Source organism: Megascapheus bottae, chromosome 10, assembly GCF_031878675.1.
Source record: "Megascapheus bottae isolate mThoBot1 chromosome 10, mThoBot2.hap1, whole genome shotgun sequence".
Taxonomy (NCBI): Eukaryota; Metazoa; Chordata; class Mammalia; order Rodentia; family Geomyidae; genus Megascapheus; species Megascapheus bottae.
Window position 1 is genome coordinate 41,646,956 of NC_143518.1, and position 26,455 is coordinate 41,673,410.

The following is a 26,455-nucleotide window of genomic DNA, read 5'->3' on the forward strand; positions in this document are numbered from 1 at the left end:
CTCAAGGCTACTGACCTACCCTTGAGCCAAGCCCCACTTAACATTTTCTAGAGATTAATTGGAGATAAGAGTCTCAGATCCTTTTGTTCCCAGGCTGGCATTGAGCTTTGATCCTCAGATCTCAGTCTTCTGAGTAGCTAAGATTACAGGCCTGAGCCTCTGTGCCTAGCCAAGCCTGGCCAAGTCTGTGAGGCTCTTATCTCCAATTAACCACTCAAAAACTGAAAGTAGAGCTGTGGCTCAATCAGTAAAGCACTTCCCTTGAGCTCAGAGAGGCTTAGGCCCCAGACTCTGAGTTCAATCCCCCAAAATGACCAAAATAAATAAAGTTCAAAAATTAAGATCTGAGTCAGGCTGGGCATGGTAGCTCACGCCTGTAATCCTAGCTACTGAGGAGGCTGAGATCTGAGGATCAAGGTTCAAAGCCAGCCCGGCACAAAAGGACCTGAGACTTAGCTCCAAGTAACCTCTAGAAAATGAGAAATGGGGCTTGGCTCAATGGTAAGATGGTAGCCTTGAGCTGAAGAACTCAGGGACACCACCCAGGCCCAGGGATAAAGCGGTAGCCTGAGCTGAAGAGCTCAGGGGCAGCACCCAGGCCATGATCTACACACACAAAAAAAGTAAGGTCTAAGGGCCAGGAGTGTTGCCTAGTAGTAGAGTGATTACTTAGCATGTACAAAGCCCTAGGTTCGATCCCAGTACCACATAAACAGAAAATTCCAGAAGTGGCACTGTGACTCAGTAACCTTGAGAAAACCCAAAGACAGTGCTCAGGCCCTAAGTTCAAGCCCCAGGACTGGCAAAAAGAAAAAAAAAGTAAGGTCTAATTCATTCTATAGAAAAAGTCTATCATGGGGCCGGGAGTTTGGCCTAGTGGTTAAAGTGCTTGCCTAGCATGCATGAAGACCGGGGTTCGATTCCTTGGTACCACATACATAGACAAAAGCCGGAAGTAGTGCTGAGGCTCAAGTGGTAGAGCTCTAGCCTTGAGAAAGTCCAAGGACAGTGCTCAGGCCCTGAGCTCAAGCCCAAGACTGGCAAAAAAGAAAAAAAGAAAAAGTCTATCATAAGAAGTATCAGTGATAACCACAAATAACCAAGTGCTCCGTACAACCCAAGGGACAGATTCAGGTTACATCAACAACAGTTGCTGCAATAAGAACTTTTATTTTTAAAGCCTTATAAGTCCAGCTGCTGATAAGAATGCTGAGAAGGGAGATGGAGGGGAAGGGGGGAAGCTGCTATTATTAACCTTTTGCCTTAGCTGCTGCTGCTTCTTCTGTTTTGAGACTGGATCTCACTATGCAGTCCAGACTGGCCTCAAACTCTCAATTCTCCAGAGTGTTAGATTACAGTCTAACAACCAAACAACCATAGCATCTAACTATGACCACACTTAAAGCACGTTTAGATTACATGCCCACAATAGCAGAGACAGAGGCTTGCTTTGTTTTTAAACATTTGAGTATGCCAGGAATTATTTTTAAATTTTTATGTGCATTCACAATACTAATCAATGAATCCTCAAACCCAATGAGGCAGGTACTTCAAGAATTATTATAGACCATTTCTTCATGGCTCCTGTTTGTAATCCCAGCTTTTCGGGAGGCAGAGCCTGGGAGGACTATGGCTCTCGGGCAGCCTAGATAAGAAGCTACTGAGCAGGGCACAATGGCTCACACCTGTAATCCTAGCTACTCAGGAGGGTGAGATCTGAGGATCAAGGTTCAAAGGCCAGGCTAGGCAATACAAAGCTGTGAGACTCTTATCTCCAATTAATCTCTAGAAAACGAAAATGGGGCTATGGCTCAAGTGTAGGGCCATAGCCTTGAGCTGAAGAGCTCAGGGACAGTACCCAGGCCCAGGGGTAGGGCAGTAGCCTTGAGCTGAAGAGCTTAAGGACAGCACCCAGTTCAAGCCCCATGACCGAAAAAAAAAAAAAAAAAAAAAAAAAGCTACTGAGACCTCCCCTGAAACTTCTCAACAAAAAAGCTAGGCAATGGTGATTTATGCTTTTACTTCTGCTACACAGGTAGCATAGGCAGAAGGATTGTAGTAAAAATAAATAAATAAAATTTAAATTTAAAAAAGTCTTGGTGCCTAGCGGTAGAGTGCTTGCCTAGCATGCACAAAGACCTGGGTTCAATTCCTCAGTACCACATACATAGAAAAAGCCGGAACTGGTGCTGTTGCTCAAGTGGTAGAGCTCTAGCCTTGAGAAAGCCTAAGGACAGTGCTCAGGCCCTGAGTTCAAGCCCCAGGACTGGCAAAAAAAAACAAAAAATGAATGAATTTGCCATTTGCAGCAACGTGGACTAAACTAAAGAATAGTATCTTCTGTGAAAACAGGCATAGAAAAAAAAAAGAAAAATTTTAAAAAAGTGAAATATCACACATTTTTACATGTAGAAGCTAAAAAACTGATCTCAAGGAAGTAGTTACTAGAGCCTGAGGGGGCAGTGGAGAAGAAGACTGGTTAATGCACAAGGATGTCTACTATCCTATAACAGAGTACCTGTAACTATAGTTGACAATAACTGAATATTCCAAAATAACCAGTACAGAGATTTTTGCATGTTTCCAACACACAAAGATAAGAGGCTGGGTGGGTAGTTTTGTTATATATAAGTTGTGTTTAGCATGTGGGTTCAATTCCTATCCTCCCACACACATATATACAAAAAATGTCAGGTTCCAATGGCTCATTTTTGTAATCCTAACTACTCAGAGGTATGGCTTAAGTAACAGAGCAATAGCACTTGGGGGGAGAGGGGTACTGATTCAGAACAAGAGTTCAAGCCCTTCTACACACACACACACACACACAAGATACACATCTTATTTACCCTGATTTAATCATTGCACATGACATACCTGTATATATAATGTACAATTATTTTATCTTGATTATTATGTCTATATATTATGAAAGCTTGTAGATATTGGGGTGGGGCAAATTTTCCAAAGCAAAGAGGACTCTGTGCACAAGCTCTCAGTCTTACTAACCTCTGACTTACAACTCCTAATCCTCGTACCAGAAAAGGCCCCTTTGTTTCCTGGATACCAAACACTGTGGACCACATACCAGATGGCTGTGGACCAAAGTGACATCAAAACACTTGAAATAGCTGGCTGTGGATAGTCTGCTCACTGAGGCAGGAAGGGGCATCCTGTGTTCTCTAGAGAGGAACTATAGAAACCCAGGGGAACCATATGATCCTGCCCATGGAGAAAAAGGTCAAAGAAACAGTAAAGCAGAACAAGGTAGACACTTCTGCTGTCTTCAGGAGGCTCTCAAAAAAAAACACTTTTTCAAAATTTGAATATGAGTGCTGCTTCAAGCCAGGTGCTGGTAGCTCACGTCTGTAATTCTAGCTACTCAGGAGACTGAGATTTGAAGATGAAGGCTTGAAACCAGCCCAGGCAGGATAGTCTGTGAGATTCTTTTTTTTGTTTTTGCCAGTCCTGGGCTTGAGCTCAGGGCCTGAGCACTGTCCTTGGACTTTCTCAAGGCTAGAGCTCTACCACTTGAGCCTCAGCACCATTTCGGGCTTTTTTCTATGTATGTGGTACCAAGGAATCGAACCCAGGTCTTCGTGCATGCTAGGCAAGCACTTTAACGACTAGGCCAAACTCCCGGCCCCTACTTTTTTTTTTTTTTTGCCAGTCCTGGGCTTGAGCTCAGGCCTGAACACTGTCCTTGGGCTTTCTCAAGGCTAGAGCTCTACCACTTGAGCCACAGCATCACTTCTGGCTTTTTTTCTATGTATGTGGTACCAAGGAATTGAACTGGAGTCTTCATGCAGGCTAGGCAAACAGTCTACCACTAGGCCAAACTCCCAGCCCAGATTTGCTTTTTACTGCTTATTCTATTAGGAAATGAGGCTGAGTGCTGGTGGTTCATGCCTGTAATCCTAGCTATTCAGGAAGCTGAGATCTGAGGATCAGGGTTCAAAGCCAGGCCAGCCAGGAAAGTACATGAGACATATCTAAGTGACCACCAAAAAGCCAAAAGTAGAGTTGTGGCCCAAATACCAGCCTTGAGTGAGAACACTAAGGGACAACACCCAGACCCTGAGTTCAAGCCCTAGTATGGCATAAAAACAAACAAAAAAGAAAATGAAGCTAACACTGGAACTAACAACTATCAAGTTAAATGAGATAGCATCAATTGGCTATTCCGTAAACAGTAGTGACCTGTCCCCTTCCATCTTGTTTCTCTTCTCTTTCATGCTCACTCTAGTCCTATCTAAAAGCACCCTTTCTTTGCAGTCTTCCTTACAACCCAGTCCAGAGCAATTCTCTTCTTTTCAACCTCCTGCTTCCAACAGTTATAGTTCTCAGACAGAACCTAACTTCTACCTTAAGGGGCTCACTATCTTCATGGTTGTGCTTTCTAATCCTTAACACAGTTTATGAGCTATGGGTGACTATAGATTCTCTGAATTCGAATTACATTCTTTGGACTCCGAGGGCTGGAGTTGTATTTGGTAGACTAGTTTTCTACAGCTTGAGCCACACTTCTAGCTCTGGGCCATTCTCCCCTCTATCTTGCCCCACACACACACCCAACACACGGTTGAAAACATAAGCCAAGCAGCCTCAGCTTTCTAACCATCAGAGGAAGAGTTAAGGGAAAATACAGCTATACTTAGAAGCATGAGGAAACCGGAGCTGCCAATGAAAGAAATACAACCCAAGAGCCACAAGTAAATATAAACTTTTCCCTTAAAAAGACCTCTACTAGTTTAAATTATACTTATCCTGATGTTTTCTTTATGGCCTCAATGGGGAGCTAGGAAGGGAGGTTAGGGCCGGCACACTAAACCACTGAAGTTGAATATTCTCTGATAACTCCTCCACAAAATAGTTAATGAAGGATGGGGGGAGGGAAATGGGGATAAAAACATGAGAAAGGGTAGCAATGTTTGTGAAGTAATGCACCTTCTATCTGGTGAATGTAATATAACCCTTTTATTAATTATAATAAAAAATAGTTAATGAGAAAGGGAAGAAGAAGAAGAAGAAGTAGTAGTAGTAGTAGTAGTAGTAGAGGAGGAAGAGGAGGAGGAAGAAAAGGAGGAGGAGGAAGAGGGGGCTGAGAGCTTAGCCTAGTTAGTGGTAGAATGCTCGCCTAGCATGCACGACAATCCAGGCTCGATTCCTTGGCACCACATACACAGAAAAAGCTGGAAGTGGTGCTATGGCCTAAGGGTAGAGTGCTAGCCTTGAGAAATCCCAAGGACAGTGCTCAGGCCCTGAGTTCAAGCCCCAGGACCCGAAGAGGAAAAAAATTAAAAAAGAGGCAAAGACAAGCAAATTCAGGAAAAAAAAAAAAAAAAGGACCCCTAATGATAAAGGAACTAGGAATTCATTTTAGCAGTCATGGAACTTGAACTCTGGGCCTGGGCGCTGTCCTTGATCTCTTCAGCTCAAGACTATTACCTTTCCACTTGAGCTTCAATACTTCGCTGCTTCCCAACTTCCCACTTCCTTGTTCTGGTGATTAATTGGAGATAAGGGTGATTAATTGGAGATAAGAGTCTCAGACTTTTTAGTCCTTGAGCTGGCTTTCAACCTCGATCCTCAGATTTTAGTCTCCTGAGTAGTTAGGATTATAGGTATGAGCCACTGCACCTGGCAGGAACTAGAAATTTCTGATGAGAGCCAGCCACTCCTATTCTGCCTAATGCCAGAGACAAGTACAAGACTCCTTATCCAAAGTCTCCTTAGAGCCTTCCTTCTTAGATGAACAGCTCAACTAGAACAGAGCCCCACCCTGGAGAAAGCTGACTTCTAGACAGGAAGAGATCAATTACCAGGAAAAAGATATAAAATAGGATTGTGGGTAAGTGTGTATATATGTGTGTGCACATGTACCCATCTGTGAATGTGTGTGTACTACTGAGGTTTAAACACAGGGCCTCTTGCTTGTTAAGCTGGTGCTTTACCACTTTGAGCCATGCCTCTAGCTTGACCGTTCTGATGGTTATTTTAGAAATGGGAGACTTTTCTGCCCAAGCTGGCTTTGATTCAAAATCCTTGCGATCTCAGCCTCTTGAGTAGGTAGGATTATAATGTGAGACACCAGCACCTAGATTAGGCCTTAAACTTCTGATCATCCTGCTTCAGTCTCACCCTCCTAAGAATGCTGCAATTATAGACATGTACCATCATGCCCGGATAAATAAGATTTCTTCTAAATGGAACAGCCTATTATATCTTACTCTTCAGGGATTGATGGAGGCTATAGAAAATTTCTGATATCACATGCTAATAATATGGTATTGTCAGAGATATGGGTGGATTATCAGCTGTGTCTATCTTGTGCAAAAGTCAAATATTCACAATTCATTGAAAAGTTATAATTAAACAGCTATTTAACAGCAGCATTCAAATGAATGGTGTGTTTAATCTAAATTCATCTCTCTATACCAGTAGTGTAACAGGATGGATCTGGGATCTGAATCAGGCTGAAAACCCTTTTTCATTTTATCTATTCATATTTAATATTTTCCTATGTGCAATTACTACTTTTTTTTTTTGGCTTGAGCTCAGGGCCTGAACACTGTCCTTGGACTTTCTCAAGGCTAGAGCTCTACCACTTGAGCCTCAGCACCACTTCTGGCTTTTTTCTATGTATGTGGTACCGAGGAATCGAACCCGGGTCTTCATGCATGCTAGGCAAGCACTTTAACCACTAGGCCAAATTCCTGGCCCAGCAATTACTACTTTCTACAATTTAAAACAATTCAAATGGTTGGCAAGCACTGGTATATCCTATCAACAGCCCTAGAGTGTAATTTCCTTCTTTTCCCAAGTCCTGGCAAGACTGTGTGGTGCTTAGTATTCTAACTCATGTGAAGGAGTTCACAAGTTTAGAAACAAACATGTTCCTCTTATTCTTTGGGACTGAAAAAAGGCAGAGAAGACTAGGGTGCCAGTGGTGTATGCCTATAATCCTAGCCACTGAGGAGGCTGAGATATGAGGATCAAGGTTAGAAGCCAGCTCAGGCAGGAAAGTCCTTGAGACTCTCACCTCCAATAAGATACTCAGAAAAAGCTGGAAGTAGAGCTGTGGTTCATATGGTAGAGTATTAGCTTTAAGCACAAAGAGTTTCAGGGACAGTGTCTAGGCCCTGAGTTCAAACCCCAAGACAGGCAAGAAAGAGAGGAGGGAGGAAGGGAGGGAAGAAAGGAGGAAGGAGCCAAGTGTTAAGGCACACAAGAACTTGGGAGGTTGATGCATGTATTTCAAGACTTGTCTGGTTACTCAGGAAGGCCCTGCCTTGAAAAAGAAAAAGAGAAAGAGAAAGGAAAAGGAAGGAAGGGTAGGAGGGAGGGAGAGGGGAGGGAAGAAAGAAAAGATTGGCTCCAATTTATCTTATGCATTAAAACAACTTCCCATAAATTTTTCACAAAGAAAACTTTGGTGTAATTTCTGTTAAAACTGACCCTTATCCCAGTAAGAGAGCATTCATTTATCCCAGAAAGGAATTAGGTGACTTTTAGGATTTGTTAAAGACCAGAACTTACAGGCAGAGGAATTTGCAGACCTCAGTGTTTGGTTTATTTTGTTTTTTCTGGGACTCAGACCATCCTGCCTCCCAAGTGACTGGAATACAGGCACAGACCACCACACCCAGATAAGATATTCTAAAAGGAAGACTATCTGTCAGCCATCTGTCTAGGTTTGTCCAGAGACAGTGTAACTCTGAGTAAGGGGAGACCTTCTAAATTCTCACTGACTCGCTTTGTGCTGCTAACAAGGAAAGGACAGCAGCCTACTGCTGCATGACCAGTCAGCAGGGTGGAGTGACTCCAACCCGCTAAGCTACCAAACACTCCGATGTTTTGATTTCAGACACATTGCGCCTATCCTTACCAGAAGAGGGTAGGGATTTTTATGTAATTTGTGGGCATTAAGGCCAAGCAGAAATCTGGAAGCAAAGGAATGCAGGTTGTGGGTCAACTCATAATAACTTATATACGTCTGGCTTAACATACGCAGACTCAAAGTGACACCGCAAGACCACCACCTTTAATGCTCAGCAAGAGAGTTCGGCCACCACCGAGAAACCGCCATTTAGAGCAAGCCCTGCACCCAGGTTCTGTCCCCGCCTTCGAGCTTCGCCGGCGGGCTTCCCCGAGCAGATCACCGCAAGAGGGGCGGGCGGGGGGAGGCACACCCCGCGGGGCTCGCCTGGCGGCGGCAGGGCTCAAACCCGCCAGCGGGAACTTACCCGGGGGACAGCGAGCCGAGACGCGAACCCGAGACGCCTCCTCCCCACCGGCTCTCGGTCAGACCCCGAAGGCGGGGAATCAAAAGACCGGACGCCTCCCGCTCGTCAAACTCCCGGTCAGACCCAAACCCCTTTTCCGCAAGTGGGTGGCCGCCCCACACCGGCTGTCTGGGCTTCGCCAGATTCCCACGTCTTCTCCATCCCCCGGAGCCCCAAGCTCCATTCCTTACAATCCCAGACAGGGATCCGTTACCTCAAGAGCAGCTCGACAGCCCTGCAGGTAAGCCTCCATGGTGAAGCACAAGGTGTGCCGTCGCCTCTAGTGGAAGACGGGTTAACCCGGCGAACACACCCCGCCCAGGACTCAGGGGCTAGAGGCGAGCCGGGAGGCGGGTCTCGAACCCGCCATACAGCGATTCGGCCTCCGACCTCAGGAGGAAGTACGTAAGCCGGTACTCCGGGAGTCCTCCGACGCCCGCCAGCCCCCAGCGGCGGAGGCGGAGTTCTGCGCCCAGAGGCTCATGGGACGCCGCCCAGAGAACGAAGGGGTGGGGTTGCGTGGCGCGTGGCTTTCTGGGAGACGTAGTTCAAAAGTTCCAAAACGCCCCCAAGCAGTTGAGGGCGGGGCAACTTCCTGAAAGCTTTGACACATAGGCGTCTGTGGCACAGAAACCCCTCTTGGTGATTGCTGAACTTCCGTAGAAGCGAGATCTCCCAGCCTCGGTTTCCAGAGTGCTGAGATTAGAGATACGGGTCACCATGAGCGTGCTGATTGACAGCGTAAATTAAAACCTGGCAAAACAGTTTTCCATTTTCCTTCCCTGAATTCCTCCCTTTAGCAAACTGACCCGTTCCCCCAATTTTGTGGCTTTCCATGCTAGAAAGATATTAGCGTATTTTTTATTCCTGTTTTTTTGGGGGGAGTGTCATAGGTCTGGAACGCGGTCTGGGCGCTGTCCCTGAGCTCTTCAGCTCTAGGCTACCATCCTACCCTTGAGCCAAGTCCCACTTCCCATTTTCTAGAGGTTAACTGGAGTTGAGAGTCTCAGGTCCTTTTGTGCCTGGGCTGGCTTTGAACCTTGATCCTCAGATCTCAGCCTCCGGAGTAGCTAGGATTACAGGCATGAGCCACCCTCCCGGCTTTATTCCTGTTCTTTTACAGTGCAACTCTTAGTTTTTCTTTACAACTCAGTAGTTTTGTCTTCTTCAGTCTCCACAAATATCTCCTCATTCCATTCTTAGCCTGTTATAACCCTGAATGTGCTTCTTGATCCCCTAACTATTTCAACTGATTTTTCAGCTTTCGGAGATGCTTAAAATGCTCCTCCTGTGACAGCTGTGTAAATAGACTATGGAGGGCCCTTCAGAATGTAGAAAGCTAGGACCGGGGTGCTGCTGGCTTACACATGTAATCCTAGCTACTCATGAGGCTGAGATCTGAGGATTACTATTCCAAGCCAGGGAAAGTCTGTGAGACTCTCATCTCCAATTAAACACCAAAAAGCCAGAAGTGGAGAAGCTCCAGGGTAGAGCACCAGCTTTAAGCAAACTACCTAAGAAACAGCAACCTGACTGAGTTCAACACCAGTACACACACACACACACACACACACACACACACACACACACACACACACATCAAAATATAGAGCTAGGTTTTGACTTTCCTTAGTTGCCACTTCTCAACCCCAATGTAGTGCAGAGTAATAAAGAAAAAAAAATCCCTTTGTCATCAAATGTATCAAATGTCCCCTCATTTATTAATCGATTCCTTTATTCCTTACCACCAGCTTCCTGTCAGCTTATTCTGCTCCAGCAAGGTGGAAGCTAAGAAAGAGGCTGAATATGGAATTAAAGCTAGGGGCAGTGAATCTCCCTTGCTCTCATGGTTCTCTCCCTACAGTGCTCTCTTCCAAGAGCCTGGAATTCTTCCACACCCTCTTCTATGTGCACTGGGTGCCCAAACCCAACCAGTTTCATTTCTATACTTTTTTTTTTTAATGGCACAGGGAAAAATCGGAAAGGAACTTTCTAAGGGCTCCAGAAATACAAGAGCAGAATTTTAAAAAAATGATATGGGTGAATATGCAAATCCGCTCTGTGAACCAGGAGTTTTAGATGCGAGCACTGAAGGCTGCGGGGTGAAGGGAGGAAGGACTGCCACCGCGCCGCTGCCATCCAGCCCTGCTCCTCCCCGCCCAGCAAGGGTACATGCTCTTCCCTGTTCTCACCAGAGAGGCACAAGCGCTCCGTCCCTTCCAGGCGCGGGAGGAGGGAAGAGAAAGGGTCTGTTGTTCTTCTCTCCTTGTTCCTCTCTCTCTGCTGATCATCAGGCTGCCGGCCGGGTCAGATGGCCCTCCCTGGAACTCTTCCAATGCTGGGTAGGCCCCTCCTCTTCTAAGAAGCTCGTCCTTGATTCATGTTCCTTTGTCCCGATGGGGAAAAAAAGAAAAGAAAGAGAAGAGGAATAGCCGCAAACTTCCCTGGAAAACCCGAGTGTGCAGTCAGGGCCCGGAGCGCACGGCAGCGCCTGGACCCGGCCCCTCAGGAATTGTGAAGGCGCTGGGAACCCCGGGGAGCACCGGGTCCGCTCCCCTGCCCGTCCTCACCCCCTGAGGGGGGCTCCCCAATCCCGGACGGGAGTCCGGAGGGGGCCACGACCTGGCTAGCACGGCGGCGCTCCTAAACCTGTGTCAACCCGTGGAAGGCAGCAGCTGGCGCTGGCCGGGGACCCCCCCGGGTACCCCTTCTCCCCATCTAGCTGCCGGAGAGCTGAGCCCTCCACAGTCCCGGAGCTTCATTCACCCACCTCTTTAAGGTAAAACAAACCAAACAGCAACAGAAGACAAACTTTGTTTTAAGGATCTTTTCTTCCCCCCTCCAAAGACCCGAGGCAGAAGCAGGGTGTCAGAGGCGGGCGCTGCTGGGTCCTTCCTTTCCTCTCTAATCCAACCGCCCTCTCTCCCCTGGAGCAGCTTGACAGGGCTTGGTAGTGGTATTGGACTTCTGGGGGTCAGGGGTGGGGGAATCTAAACCATTGTTTGTCTGAAGATTCGTGTCAGGCTGAGGAGACTAGCAAGGGATTTGAGGGGAGAAGATGGTCCCTGGAAGTGGAAGTGGACAATGGCTTCTAGAAGCCACATCCAGACCAGTACACTTGATACACTTCTACTCTGGGGCTATTTACTGCCACTGGCTAGTGAGGGGCCAAGGCTACTTTAAGTCCTTTATCTGCCACCGTAGGATAATGACAGGTGAAGAGGAAGTAAAAGAAGTGAGATAAGAAACGTGGAGGATGGGCCGGGAGTTTGGCCTAGTGGTAGAGTGCTTGCCTAGCATGTATGAAGACCCAGGTTCGATTCCTCGGTACCACATACATAGAAAAAAGCCAGAAGTGGTGCTGAGGCTCAAGTGGTAGAGCTCTAGCCTTGAGAAAATCCAGGGACAGTGCTCAGGCCCTGAGCTCAAGCCCAGGACTGGGGGAAAAAAAAAAGAAAGAAAGAAAGAAAAAGAAACGTGGAGGAGAAGGATAAAATCCCAATCTCATTCTTTCCTACCCTGAAATACATCTTGTCCTTCCCATCACAAGCGTCCCTTATTGGGGGGTTGGACCCTATATTATCCTTCCTGCTCACTTACCTCTGAACAATTCTCTGAGGCTCCACTCCCTTAGGTGTTAAGCTGCTTGTTTCTTCTGGCTCATCCCTCTGGCCAGATAACTTCCCAGCCCCCATATTTCTAGCACTGGGGAGAAAATGAGCCTTGTTTTTCTTCACACTCTCAAGGTTTTTCAATTTCCCCAGGCTCTAGCATCTGCTTCAAAGCTCATACTGAGTCCCATATGTGAGGGAGAACAGACAGAAAAAGAGAGTAAAGGTGTAAGTTTTTGCTATTTTGTTTCTAGTCTAAAGGCAACTAGCATGATTATATTTGAATCAGGAGGCTGATCAATTTGAGTAACTAGACTTTTTTTTTTTTTTTTTTTTGCCAGTCCTGGGCTTGAGCTCAGGGCCTGAGCACTGACTATCCTTGGACTTTCTCAAGGCTAGAGCTCTACCACTTGAGCCTCAGCACCACTTCCAGCTTTTAGACTTATTTTTATTTCAGTAACTTTAATGTTTCTTTCTTTCTTCTCCTTTTTTTTTAAATCAGTCATGGGCCTAGAACTCTGGGCCTGGGCCCTGTCCCTGAACTCTTCAGCTCAAGGCTACCACCCTGCCACTTGAGCCACAGCACCACTTCCAGTTTTCTGGTGGTTAATTGGAGATAAGAGTCTTTTAGACTTTTTAGTGCTTGAGCTGGCTTTGAACCTGGATCCTCAGATTTTAGCCAGAGCACTAAAGTCTATGAGACTCCAATTAACCACCAGAAAACCGGAAGTGGCACTGTGGCTCAAAGGGTAGGGTGATAGCCTTGAGCTGAAGAGTTCGGGGACAGGGCCCAGGCCCAGAGTTCAAGCCCCAGCTCTGGCTGGCTTTTTAACTGTGATCCTCAGATCTCAGCCTCCTGAGTAGCTAGGATTATAAGCATGACCCACTGTGCCTAGCTGAGCGCTGTCCCTGAGCTCTTGAGCTCAAGGCTATTGACTTACCGCTGGAGCCACAGCCTACTTCCCATTTTTTAGTGATTAATTGGAGATAAGGGTCTTTTGGTCTTTAGTGCCCAAACTGGCTTTGAACTGAGATCCTCAGATCTCAGCCTCCTGAGTAGCTAGGCTCAACTTTAATGTTTCTTATCCTTATCTTCTGGGCCTTTTCCCTAGCCCATAACTCCTACAGGTTTCCAAGAAGAAATCATCAGCTACATCAGCTATGCTGATGCTATAGAGGAAGCTGGAGGAAGAAAGAGATGATTTCTAACTACAATTTATAATTTATTTTATAGATATCCCCCCTCCATTTGTGGGAGGGGGTACTGGGGATTGAATCTAGGTCTTTGTGCACATTAGGCAAGCTCACAACCATTGAGCCACATTCCTAATCCCCTCCTCTCTCTGCCTTCCTCTCCCTCTCCTGGTGCTTGAACTCAGGGCTGAGGCTCTGTCCCTGAGACTTTTTTGTGCTACAGGCTAGCACTCTACCCCCTTGAGCACACAGCACCACTTCTGGCTTTTTCTGAGTAGCAGATAAAGGTCTCATGGACTCCACAACCTGGACTGGCTTCCAACTATGATCCTCAGATCTCAGCCATTTGAGTGCTAGGATTACAGGGATGAGCCACCCGTGCTTAACTCTCCTTAATTTTTATCCTGACTAAAGAGCTGGGAAGGAAGCAGGGGCATTGAAGAGAAATAGTTTTCAGAAGGCAGGATTTATGGGGGTTTTTCTTAATCATTTACTGTTCAGTGTTGATTAATTGTCTCTGTGCTTGACCTAATGGTTAATGCTAATAGAGAACAGGTTAAACAGGTCCAGTGTTCACAAATTAGGAGAAAAAGAAAAGGAAGAGGCTGAAAGCCAATGGCTCATCATATCTGTAATCCTAGCTATTCATGAGACTGAGATCTCAGGATCGAGTTTAAAAGCCAGCTGGCAGAAAGAGCATGTGAGAATCTTACCTCCAATTAACCACCAAAAATCCAGAAGTAGAGCTGTGGCTTAGGTGGTAGAACACTAGCCCTGAATGAAAAAACTAAGGGACAGTACCCAGGCTCTGAGTTCAAGCCCTAATACCCTAATACCTACACACACACACACACACACACACACACACACACACACACACACACACACACATACACACACGTGTGTGTGCCCACGCACATGCGCGCAAAAAAAAAAGAAAAAAGAAACATTAATTAATAAAAATTAAAAACTATCATGACCTAGATGGGACCAGGTATAAAGAACACATATCCATATAAATAATGGATAAAGCCAGGCACTGTGTCTGCCTGCGATCCTAGTTACTTAGCAGGCTGAGATCTGAGGATTCAAAGCCAGCCCTGGCACTACAAAGTCTCCAATTAACCACTAGAACACTGGAAGTGGCACTGTGGCTCCAGGGATATGGTGGTAGCCTTGAGCTGAAGAGTTCAGGGACAGCGCTCAGGCCAAGTTCAAGCCCTACGACCACCACCACCACCACCACCACCACTATATATATATATATGGCAAGAGTGTGTCTCTGGGTTTAGGCAGTTGGGAGAACAAAGAAGAGCTGTAGAGAAGTTACGAAGTTACTGTGTCAAGTCCAGCCATCAAGAGAAGCTTACAGAAAGAATTTGTAGGGAGTGTGTTCGCTGCTCCAGTCTGTACTTACCATTCTCTCTCAAGCCTCCACAACCCACATTTCTCCTCTCCAGTCTACAGGAAGCCCCTCCCACAACCTTTTGGCTGGTGGCTTGGGATTGTGTAAGGTTCAGCAGAGCCTTTGAGGAGAATCACTTCCCCTTCACCCACAGGTCACTTTAAGGAGCTGGGGACTGGCTCTTTGCATCCCTACTCCACCCAACAACTATGTGATGATTAATCTTTTCAACCCTGGGGCAGGGAGAGGTATCCCCAAGGAACCTGTGTGCGTGCTGGATGTTTTCCACCATTCTAGCTCTGCTGTGAGCTACTGATGTAATTCCTTTCTTCCAAGTAAACTAAAATTCAGATTAGTCATTAGGATAGTCTGCTTTTGCTTCTTGACCTCTTTGTTTTTGCAAGTCTTGGGGCTTGAACTCGGGGCCTAGGCATTGTCCTTGAGCTTCTTTTGCTCAAGGCTAGCACTCTACCACTTGAGCCACACAGTGCCATTTCTGGCTTTTTCTGTGTATGTGGTACCAAGGAATGGTACTCACAGCTTTGTGCATGCTAGGCAAGCACTCTACCATGAAGCCATATTCCCAGTAGTTATTTTACCCTCTTAAAATAATTTACCAGTGCTAGGGATTGTACCTAGGGTTTTGTACATGCTAGGCCTTAGGCCTAGGCCCCAAACAGTGTTAAGATAGCTTTAAGCTATATAGGGGTGGCTCACTGAAGCCTGTAATTCTCAGGTCTCAGAAGAGTTCATGAGACTCTTATCTCCATTAGCCAAAGTAGAGATGTGGCTGAAGTGTTAGAGTACTAGCCTTGAGTGGAAAAAGCTTAAGAACAGTGCCCAGGCCCTGAGTTCAAGCCCTAGTACCAGAAGAAAAAAAAATAGAAAAGAAAAGAAAAAGAAATTAAAAGAAAAGATAGTTTAATGTTTCCCTATCTCATTCCTTGTTCTCTCCATTTTTCTCTATCTTCTCTTCAGTTTTTTTGTTGTTGTTGTTTGTTTTGCCTTGTTTTGTTTTGTTTGTCATTGCACTTTAATTTGGCCTGGGTGCTATCCCTGAGCTCTTCAGCTCAAGGTTACCTCCCTACCCCCAGAGCCACGGCGACACTTCGGGTTTTTTAGTGGTTAATTAGAGATGAGAGTCTCACAGACATTAATGCCTGGGCTGGCTTTGAACCAGATCTTCAGATCTTAGCCTCCTGAGTAGCTAGGATTACAGGCATAAGCCACTATGCCTGGCTTCAGTGGTCTTCTTATTGGACAGGTCTTGCTTTTGTGTATCACAATTGGCCTAGGCAATTGTGCCCTGCGGTCAGAAAACACCTTCAGTGCCCTTCAAACAACTTCCTTCCCACCATGGAACACCCGCAGCCAGAACATCCAGCCCCTGAAAAGATCGGGAGTGACGAAGCAGTCACCTCTGAAAACCTTGAGGTCCTATCAGAACAGGAGGAGTACTGGCGGGACAAGGATGGAACAGCTGGAGAGCAGAAGCCAGGAGACCAAGCTTTGCTCCCTGCCCAGGTGGGAGATAATCTTGAGTCGCCTCCTCCTGAAACTACCCTAAATCCACCGGGGCCAACCTGTGGGACGGCACCTGAAATAGAGACAATAGGAGCAGGCTCCAGGCCCCAGGAGCTCCCCCAGTCCCCCAGGACCCGACGGCCTGAGCTAGATGTCTACTGTGTAAAGTGGATCCCCTGGAAGGGAGAGCGGACCCCCATCATCACCCAGAGCACCAATGGCCCTTGTCCTCTTCTTGCTATCATGAATATCCTCTTTCTGCAGTGGAAGGTAAGAGAGAGTTGGGACGGGAGCTCAGAAAATATCTGTAAAATTCTTCCCTCACGCACTTCCTTCACTGTCCTGATTTCCTCACGCTAGTCAAAACATGCCACCCCCAGCGAACGCCTAGCTCCTCAAGGGGCTGAGATCTGTGGATCTAGGTTTGAAGCTAGTCAGGCAGACGAATCCCCAGTTAAACAGCAAAAAAGACAGATGTGGAAGGTGGCTCAAATGGTAGAATGTCATTCTTGAGCTGAAAAGACCAAACGAGAGCAAGGCCCTGAATTCAAGACCAAGTGCCTTCACACACACACACACACAATTCCAGACTATTCTCTGCTCTTTCTTTGTGTGTCCTAGGGCTTGAATTCAGGGACTGGGAGCTGTTCCTGAACTTTTTTTGTCAGTCCTGGAGCTTGAACTCAGGGCCTGGGTACTGTCCTTGCTTGAGCTTTCTCAAAGTTAGCGCTCTACTATTTGAGCCATAGCACCATTTCTGGTTTCCTGTACATGTGCTACCAAGTAATTGAACCCAGGGCTTGGTGCATGCTTGAGAAGCACTCTACCACTAGATCACACTCCTGGCCCCTTCTGTTCTGAACTTTGCTCAAGGCTAGTTTTCTACCACTTGAGCCACAGTTCTATTTCAAGCTTTTGTTTTGTGTTTTTGTTTTTTGTGCCAGTCCTAGGGTATAAACTCAGGGCCTAAGCTCTGTCCCTGAGCTTCTCTGTGCTCAGGGCTAGCGCTCTATCACTTGAGCCACAGCACCACTGCCAGCTCTTTCCTGTTTTTGTGGTACTGAAGAATTGAACTCAGGGCTACTTTCATGCTAGGCAAGCACTCTACCACGGATCCATAGTCCCAGCCCTCTACTACTAGCTTTTTGGTGGTTAATTGGAGATAAGAGCCTCAAGGATTCTTCTGTTTGGGCTGGCTTTGAACTTTGATCCATTAATCTCAGCTTCCTGAGTAGCTTAGATTGTAAGTGAATCACTGGTGCCCAGCTGGATTCTGTGTTCTAGTCCTATCTCTACTACTCTCTAGTGTTTGGGAATACCTTGCATTCCTTGCCCTCAGTTTAAGCTCCCCCCACCCCTGCACACACACCCCTTACCCTTAACGAGGGATCCCTCTCTTTCCAGGGTTCTTCTTTTGTACTGTGGTTGGGAAAGCACCCACACTATCATCCTTTCTCCCTCCAGGTGAAGCTTCCCCCCCAGAAGGAAATGATCACATCAGATGAGCTCATGGCACATCTTGGTGAGTGACTGGACCTTGAAGAGGAATTTCCCAGAGGAGTTCAGAGCAGTTCCCTCAGCCTGAAGTTCACACTACTGAGGGACCCCATTCCAGCTCTGGTGTGGCAGGGAGGGTAAGGGTAAGTGAGGTTTCTCTGCAAGGCTGGAGAGTAAAGAGCACAGGTCAGAGTTTCAAGAATCCTAGGTCACAATAAGCCCGTCCCTAGCCTTTTGATTAGGATGGAATACCAGGCCTTGAGTATGCTGAACCAACACACTTGCCATTTGGCTGTATGTATACTCAAGCCTCTTCCCTTGCTTCCTCTGAGAAATGAAGATTTTATTTTATTTATGTATTTATTTATTTTTGCCAGTCCCAAGGCTTGAACTCTGGGACAGAGCACTGTCCCTGAAATCCTTTTGCTCAAGGCTAGCACTCTACTATTTGAGCAACAGTGCTACTTCCAGCTTTTTCTGTGATTTAACTAGAGATAAGTGGTGGCTCATTCCTGTAATCCTAGGTACTCTGGAGGCTGAGATCTGGGGATCAAGGTTCAAAGTCAGCCCTGGGCACAAAGGGACCTGAGACGTTTTTGTTTTTGCCAGTCCTGGGTTTGAGCTCAGGCCCTGAGCACTGTCCTTGGACTCTCTCAAGGCTAGAGCTCTATCACTTGAGCCTTAGCACCACTCCCGGCTTTTTTTTTCTATGTATGTGGTATAGAGGAATCAAACCCCTGTCTTCATGCATACTAGGCAAGCACACTACCACTAGGCCAAACTCCTAGCCAGGACCTGAGACTCTTATCTCCAATTAACCTCTAGAAAATTTGTAAGCAGGGCTTGGCTCAAGGGTAGGGTGGTAGCCTTGAGCTGAAGAGCTCAGGGACAGAGCCCAGACTGAGTTCAAGTCCCATGACCCACCAAAAAAAAAAAAAAAAGAATCTCACAGACTTTCCTGCTAGAGCTGGCTTTGGCTTTGAACACTATCCTCAGATCTCAGTCTTCTGAGTAGCTAGGATTACAGGCAAGAACCACCAGCATCCAGGCACATGAAAGTTTTAGATTAGACTCTAAAGTCTTTTCCAACTCTTAAACCATCTGTGGTTGTGGAATAGTATCCCTATTCACTAGGAGTTGGGAAAGCTGAACTTTTAGGGCAACTGACAGAGTAAGCTGACGAGGGATCTTGTCTTATAGGAGACTGCCTCCTGTCCATCAAGCCCCAGGAGAAGTCAGAGGGACTACAGCTGAATTTTCAGCAGGTAAGGGAATAGATCTGTAGACATGGGTTTGCAGATTTATAAAGAAACACTGGCACTATTGAGAGAAGCCTTTGCTGCTTCTAAAGAGAGCTGATTTCTTTTCTTTTTGGAGGTGGGGTGGAGGGAGTAGTACTGAGATTTGAACTCAGAGCCTTGTATTTCGTAGGCTGGTATGATACTGTGAGCCATACCTCTAGCACTTAAAGAGGAGTTCTTTTTTTTTTTTTTTTTCTTGTTATTATTTTGTACTAGTTCTGGGGCTTGAACTCAGGGCCTGGGCACTACCCCTGAGTTTATTTGCACAAGGCTAACACTACCATTCGAGCCATAGCTTCACTTCTGCTTTTTTTTCTGGTACATAACTGGAGAGAAGAGTCCATGGACTTTCCTGCCCAGGTTGGCTTCAAACTAGTACCCTGCTAAAGAAGGCTTCTTCAACCTGGAAAATGTTTGTTTCTATAAGATAAAGAAGAGTTGGGCAAGGGAGGAATACAAAGGGTTGTAAGGGAGCCAGAGAAGAAAAGCAACATTAATATCTTTTTCTTTTTTCCTAAATCCTTTCTTATCTTTCTTTCTTCTCCCTCCTCTTCCTCCTCCTCCTCCTCCTCCTCCTTGTTTTTCTTCTAATGTCAATCATGGGGCTTCAACTCTGGGCCTGGGCACTGTCCCTGAGCTCTTCAGATCAAGGCTAGTGCTCTGCCACTTGAGCCACCATGTCACTTCCGGTTTTCTGGTGGTTAATTGGAGATGAAAGTCTTAGGGACTTTAGTGCCCAGGCTGGCTTTGAACCACAATCCTCATGTCTCAGCCCCTGAGTAGCTAGGATTAATAGATATGAGCCACTGGCACCCAGCTTCTTTCTTCTGTTGTTTCTCCCTTCTTTCCTTCCTTCCTTTCCCTCTCTTAACCTTCCTTCCTTCTTTCCTTTCTTTCTTTCTTTTTTTTTTGTGAGTCATGGGACTTGAACTCTGGGTCTGAACGCTGTCCCTGAGCTCTTTCAGCTCAAGGCTACTGCTCTACCTTTAAGCCAAGCCCCTCTTCATATTTTCTATAGGTTAATTGGAGATAAGAGTCTCAGGTCCTTTTGTTCCTGGGCTGGCATTGAACCTTGATCTTCAGATCTCAGCCTCCTGAGTAGCTAGGATTAAAGGCGTGAGCCACAGCTGCTTTGCTTTGCTTTGCTTTCTTTCTCTCTCTCTCTCTTCCTTCCTTTCTTTCCTTCCTTCCTTCCTTCCTTCTTTCTTTCTTTCTTTCTTTCTTTCTTTCTTTCTTTCTTTCTTCCTTCTTTCCTTTCTTTCTTTCTTTCTCTTTTTGGTAAATCCTGGAGCTTGAATTCAGGCCTGGGCACTGTCCCTGAGCTTCTTTTGCTGAAGGCTAGCACTCTACCACTTGAGCCCCAGTACCACTTCTGGCTTTTTCTATTTATATGGTACTGAGGAATTGAACCCAGGGCTTCATGCATGCTAGGCAAGCACTCTACCAACCACGCCACATCCTCAGCCCAGCCCTCCACCCTGCCCATTTTTTTTTTTTGCCAGTCCTGGACTTGAGCTCCGGGTCTGAGTACTGTCCTTGAGTTTTCTCAAGGCTAGAGCTCTACCACTTGAGCCACAGAATTGAACTCAGGTCTTCATGCATACTAAGCAAGCTCTCTACCACTAGGTCAAACTTCTGGTCCCTCTTTCTTTCCTTCCTGGGACTTGAACTCTTAGCTTTTTTTTGTTGTTGTTGTTTGTTTGTTTGCTTCAGTCCTACGGCTTGAACTCAGGGCTGGAGCACTGTCCTTGGGCTTTTTTCCTCAAGGCTAGCACTTTGCCACTTGAGCTGCAGCACCGTTTCTAGCTTTTTTTTTTATGTATGTGGTATGGAGGGATCGAACCTGGGTCTTCGTGCATGCTAGGCAAGCAGTCTACCACTAGGCCAAACTCCCAGCCGCTCTTAGCCTTTTTTATTCAAAGCTAATGCTGTACTACTTGATTCACAGCTGTCTATTTTTGGCTTCTGGATAGTTAATTAGAGATATGTCTCACAGACTTTCCTGCTCTGTCTGGCTTTGAACTTCAATCCTCAAATCTCACCTCCCAAGTAGCTAGGACTAGTTGGTACCCAGCTGTGTTCTTTCTGGATGTCGGAATAAGTATTGCAGAGGCTGGACTACCCTTCATTTTCTCTTCTGTCTGCAGAATGTGGATGATGCAATGACAGTGTTACCTAAACTGGCCACAGGTCTGGATGTCAACGTGCGATTCACAGGTGTCTCTGATTTTGAATATACACCAGAATGCAGTGTTTTTGACCTACTAGGCATACCTCTGTACCACGGCTGGCTGGTTGACCCACAGGTGAGGGCAGGAGGCTCAGGGAGATTCTTTTCCAACTCATGCTCACAGGAATGAGGCAAAATTTTGTGAAGTAGAAATTAGATTGGCTTTGAAGATGGCTAGGACTTGACCTGATGCCAAATTCTTTTAATTTTTTTTGGGGGGGTGGAAGAATAGTATTCTAATCCATAGTATTCTAAACCAAGCAAATTATATGCAAATAGACTCAGTTCTGTAGACCATCAAAAGTTCAGGAACCTTTCATCATGAGATCCTGTGGCTTGGTTTGCCCTCCTTAAAAATATTCAGTTTAGGGGCCTGAAGTATAGCCTGGTGGTGCCTAGTATGCACCAAGCCCTGGGTTCGATTCCCCAGTACCACATACACAAAAAAGCCAGAAGTGGTGCTGTGGCTCAAGTGGTAGAGCTTTGAGAAAGCCCAAGGACAGTGCCCAGGCCCTGAGTTCAAACCCCAAGACTGGCAAAAAAAAAAAAAAAAGAAAGAAAGAAAGAAAGAAAGAAAGAAAGAAAGAAGGAAAATCAATTATTTTATTTTTGTTGGTCCTGGTGGTTGAACTTGGAACCTGGGCAGTGTCCCTGAGCTCTTTTTTTCAAAGCTAGCACTCTACCACTTTGAGCCACAGCTCCACTTCCAGTTTTCTGGTGGCTAATTGGAAGTAAAACTCCCAAGGACTTTCCTGCTGAAGCTGGCTTTAAACTGCAATCCTCAGTTTTCAGCCTCCTGAATAGCTAGGATAACAGGTGTAAGCCACCAGCTTCCAGCTTCGATTTATTCTTTGTCCCACCCCCATCTTCCTAGAGTCCTGAGGCTGTGGGTGCTGTTGGGAAACTGAGTTACAACCAGCTAGTGGAGAAGATTATCACCTGCAAACATTCCAGCGACCCCAACCTGGTGACTGAAGGTGATGCTCTCACTCCCTCGTGGGCCATGTATTTGGGAATACTAATGCTTAGGCTTATTGTTTTCTGATTTTCACTTCCCACCACCTCCCCACTAGCATATAAGCTCAAGACTGAGTTCAGATAATGTTTGTTTATATGTGTCAACCAAGTGCTTCATACATTATCAGGCAACAAGGTAGTTGCTTATAAGTTGTTTCAATTTGTTGAGATAGAGTCTCCCGGTGTAACTCAGGCTGGCCTTCAGTTTGTTGTCTTCCTACCTCTGCTTCCCAAGGTCTGGGAAGCACATATACACCAGCCTACTAGATAGTATTTTGTGGATGAATACATATAGCCAGACTTCAAAGAAGGGTTTCATCGCAACTGTTTTTTTCTTGTGCTGAGGATGGAATCCTAGGCGGAGTACAGGTTAAGCACTCATTGCACCACTGACCTACATCTGCAGTCTTTTAGGAAGGGGATGATAGGAATCAGGAAGTCTTATATTGGCCTTTGTTTTGTTATTTGTGTCTCAGTGTGGCTGGGGATCAAACCCAGAGCCTCTCATGTGCTACACTAGTGATCATGGAGTTTGAATTTAAGCCAAGTCCCTCTCATGTTTGTGCCTGAAGGCCTGATTGCAGAGCAGTTCCTGGAGACTACTGCAGCCCAGCTCACCTACCATGGCCTGTGTGAGCTTACGGCAGCTGCCAAGGAGGGAGAACTGAGCGTCTTTTTCCGAAACAACCACTTCAGCACTCTGACTAAGCACAAGGTTTGGACGTGGAGGGATTGGGCAAGGCCATTTCCTCATGTCTCTTTCTCTTGGATCAGTCAAGATAAGACGGGTTGAACCAGTGACTCATACCTGTAATTCTCACTACTCAGGAGACAGAGATCATCTGTAGATCAAGGTTAAAAGCCAACTTAGACAGGAAAGTCTCTTATCTACAATTAGAGCTATGGCTCAAGTGTTAGAACACACTAGCCTTGAGCAAAAGAGCTCAGGGACAGTGCCCAGGCCCCACAACTGATGAAAGAACAAAAGAAAGAAGGAAAGAGAGAGAGAGAGAGAGAGAGAGAGAGAGAGAGAGAGATAAGGCTGGGAATGTGGTTTAGTGGTAGAGTGCTTCCTAGCATGCATGAAGCCCTAGGTTCAATTTCTCAGTACCACTTAAACAGAAAAAGCCAGAAGTAGTGCTATGGCTCAGGTGGTAGAGTGCTAGTGTTGAGCAAAAGAAGCTCAGGGACAGTGCTCAGGCCCTGGGTTTAAGCTCCAGGCCTGGCAAAAAAAAAAAAAAGAAAGGCTGAGTGTGTGGCCTAGTGGTAGAGTGCTTGCCTAGCATGCATGAGGCCCTGGGTTCGATTCCTCTGTACCATATATACATAGAAAGTTGTGAGTGTTGCTGTGGTTCAAGTGATAGAGTACTAGCCTTGAGAAAGCTTAAGAACAGTACCCAGGCCCTGAATTCAGGCCCCAGGATTGGCATTTTGATTGGATTAGATTGGATTTCTAATGGTTAAGTCTTATTAACAAATGACCCCTAAATCCTGTGGTTTAGCAAATTCCTTTTTTCTCACCCATGCTGCATGTTCACTGGGAACTGGCTACATTCTGTCCCTCATTGTCTGCATTCTGGGGCCCAGGCTGACAGGAGATCCTTTACCTGGGGTGTATGTAGGAAAGGGGAGGGGATACTATGCTCTCACTTTGTGCTTCTTGCCTGGAAATGACACTTGGTCCTTTTTGCTCACATCTCAAGGCCAGAATAAGCCATAGTGATGCAAGCCTGCTGTCAGCAGGGCCGGAAAGTATAATCCTCTCCCAAAAAGGGGCAGTTGGAGCTTTTGAACATGGTGATAGTCTCCCAGACATAGAAATGGTCAAACCTCTCTAGGGAATGGGAAAAGTCTACTTTTGTTGTTGGTGGAGGTGGTTTATAGGGTGCTGTCTCTGAGTTCTTCAGCTCAAGGCTAGTGCCACAGCACAACTTCTGGTTTTCTGGTGGTTCATTTGAGATAAGAGTCTTACAGACTTTCATACCTGGGCTGGCTTTGAACCACGATCTCAGCCTCACCAGTGCCCGGCTACTTTTTTTTTTTTTTTAATTGTACCAGTACTGGGGCTTGAACTCAGGGCCTGGGCTCTGTCCATGAACTTTTTTGCTTAAAGCTGTACTCAACCACTTGAGTCACAGCTCTACTTCTGGCTTGTTGGTGTTAATTGCAGATAAAGGACCTTATGGACTTTCTGCCCAGGCTAGATTCAAACCATGATCTTCAGATCTCAGCCTCCTGAGTAGCTAGAATTACAGGCGTGAGCCACTAGCAGCTGGTTTAAAAAGGTCTCCAACTTCTTATTGGCAGACTCAAGCACTAACCTGTGTCCAAAACTCCTGTCTCACCAATTATGTGTCCCTTTCTTTGCAGAGTCACTTGTATCTACTGGTCACCGACCAGGGTTTTCTACGGGAGGAACAAGTGGTGTGGGAGAGCCTACACAATGTGGATGGAGACAGCTGCTTCTGTGATTCTGACTTCCATCTAAGTCATTCCCTGGGCCAGGACCCAGGGACAGAAGGTGGGAGTAGCTCCCCAGCGAAGCAGCTGCAGGTAGACCAGGTATGTGTGTAGGGGGCATTTGGGAAAGATGTAGAGCTCATTTGTGGCAGAGAGCTCTTTGCCCTAAGTGAACTAGGTATATTTTATCATGTAGACATAACATTTAATACCCATTCTCCTTCACTGTTCGGTAAGAATCATCTTGCTTGGTGTGTATTTTCTGATACCACAAGTAATACACTTAGCTATATGTTTTGCTTCAAAGGGGCAAGAACTGGAGATGTGTATGTATGTGTGTGTATGTGTGTGTGCCATTACTAGAGCTTGAACTCAGGACCTAGACACTGCCCCTTAGCTTTTTCTGCTCAAGGCTGCCACTCTAACACTTGAGCCGCAGCTCCACTTTTGGCTTTTTGTTGGTTCATTGGAGATAAGAGTCTGTCTTCAAACTGCTATCCCTAGATCTCAGTCTCCTAAAATAGCTTGGATTATATTAGCAGTGCCCAACTAGGGCTGAAGAATTTAAAGGAAACTGGTTTAAAAATGTAGCCTGAGGGTCCGGGAGTTTGGCCTAGTTGTAGAGTGCTTGCCTAGCATGCATGAAGACCCAGGTTTGATTCCTCGGTACCACATACATAGAAAAACCAGAAATGCTGCTGTGGCTCAAGTGGTAGAGTGCTAGCCTTGTGAAAACTCAAAGATCGTACCCAGGCCCTGAATTCAAGCCCCAGGACCAAACAAACAACAACAACAAAAACAAAACTGTAGCCTGAATCTCCATTCAGTCTACCTCGTGTTTTGGTCTTTTTAGGACTACCTGATGGCCTTATCTCTACAGCAGCAGCAACAGCCACAAGGCACTGTGGGCCTTAGTGACCTGGAACTGGCCCAGCAACTTCAGCAAGAAGAATATCAACAGCAGCCAGCATCCCATCCTGCCCAAGCACGGGTGCCATCACCTCGGGTGAGCCTGCCCCGCTCTTCCCTCAGCTTGCCACCTGGGGTGCCATCACCTCGGGTGAGCCTGCCCCGCTCTTCCCTCAGCTTGCCACCTGGCTTTGAGTGCTCCAGAACAAATATTGTTCCTTGACTAATCTGTCAGGTTTCCCTCCCTCCTTTCCTGGTACCTCTCCCTATCTTTCTTCCCTATGGATCATGACACTTTCTTCTAGAATCTTTGTCCTTCATGGTCTTTCCAAGGTTGTTAGATGACTAACTGTTAAATCCCATGTAGGGGAGAGGAGCCACATCTGGACGCCCAGCTGGAGAAAGACGGCAGAGATCAAAGCCGGAGTCAGACTGTGTTCTTCTCTAGCCCCACCTGATAAAGACCTGGGCAGACCTGCCCCTTCATTCCCAGGCTGTGACTAGTTAGCTTACCTCCCACCTCAACCCTTGACATGTACAGGGCAATTTATTTATGGGCTATTCAGGGTCAGGGCAGGGAGTAAATGTCCAGGTCAAACTCCTTAAGGTCCTCGCCCTCACATGCTGCTGACTTCTCTCCTACCCACCTAGGGCAATGGATGCTGGGAGGGGTGGGGTGAAGATTTCTGTTTCCTAATTCCCTTTCCTAGTGTAGTCATTGAATACAGACACACAGGCTCCAGGGTAAGGTCCCTATCTGGAATGCTTCTCTCCTATTACCCAAGCCTGCCTGACTGAAGGCTCCTTGGCTACCCACCAGCAGCATTGTCTCCATTTGTTTCAGGGTTCAATTTGGATTTCTAGCTCTGTTATTTGTAATGCCTTCCTCGGGGTTTGCAAATAAAATTTCTTTCCTGAGATCATCAGTTGTTTGTCTTACCCTGTAATAGTGGGGTTAAATATTTGACCCAATTGAGGAATGTGAAAAGGGGGAGGAAGAGGGAAGAAGTTGCCTGACATTT

At 46.3% G+C, this 26,455-nt stretch overlaps 2 protein-coding genes across 7 annotated transcripts in view; one reads left to right on the forward strand and one right to left on the reverse strand.

The window, feature by feature from the left end:
• The window catches only part of Prune1 (prune exopolyphosphatase 1), a 25,386-nt gene extending 14,810 nt beyond the window's left edge, over positions 1–10,576 (reverse strand). Inside the window, exon 1 of one of the 2 annotated variants that reach the window (XM_090341049.1) lies at positions 10,478–10,576. In XM_090341049.1, coding sequence (XP_090197175.1) covers positions 10,478–10,576 — 99 coding nt within the window. Of the gene's footprint in view, positions 1–8,499; positions 8,734–10,477 lie in introns of those variants that run through there. The other variant, XM_090341050.1, reaches the window with a different exon arrangement.
• Positions 8,181–26,359, forward strand: Mindy1 (MINDY lysine 48 deubiquitinase 1). 5 transcript variants are annotated; one of them, XM_090341054.1, is made up of 10 exons: positions 8,181–8,526; positions 15,760–16,289; positions 17,484–17,541; positions 18,717–18,781; positions 20,965–21,123; positions 21,922–22,024; positions 22,637–22,779; positions 24,435–24,626; positions 25,378–25,530; positions 25,801–26,359. In XM_090341054.1, the coding sequence occupies exons 2-10, from the start codon at positions 15,852–15,854 to the stop codon at positions 25,879–25,881; spliced, it is 1,392 nt and encodes a 463-aa protein (XP_090197180.1). In that variant the 5' UTR covers positions 8,181–8,526; positions 15,760–15,851; the 3' UTR covers positions 25,882–26,359. The 5 variants fall into 5 exon arrangements, with proteins under 5 accessions (XP_090197180.1, XP_090197178.1, XP_090197179.1 ...); XM_090341052.1 differs by lacking the exon at positions 8,181–8,526 and adding an exon at positions 10,847–11,064; XM_090341053.1 differs by lacking the exon at positions 8,181–8,526 and adding an exon at positions 10,847–11,064 and having other exon boundaries at positions 25,405–25,530.
• Positions 26,360–26,455: the final 96 nt, after the last annotated feature.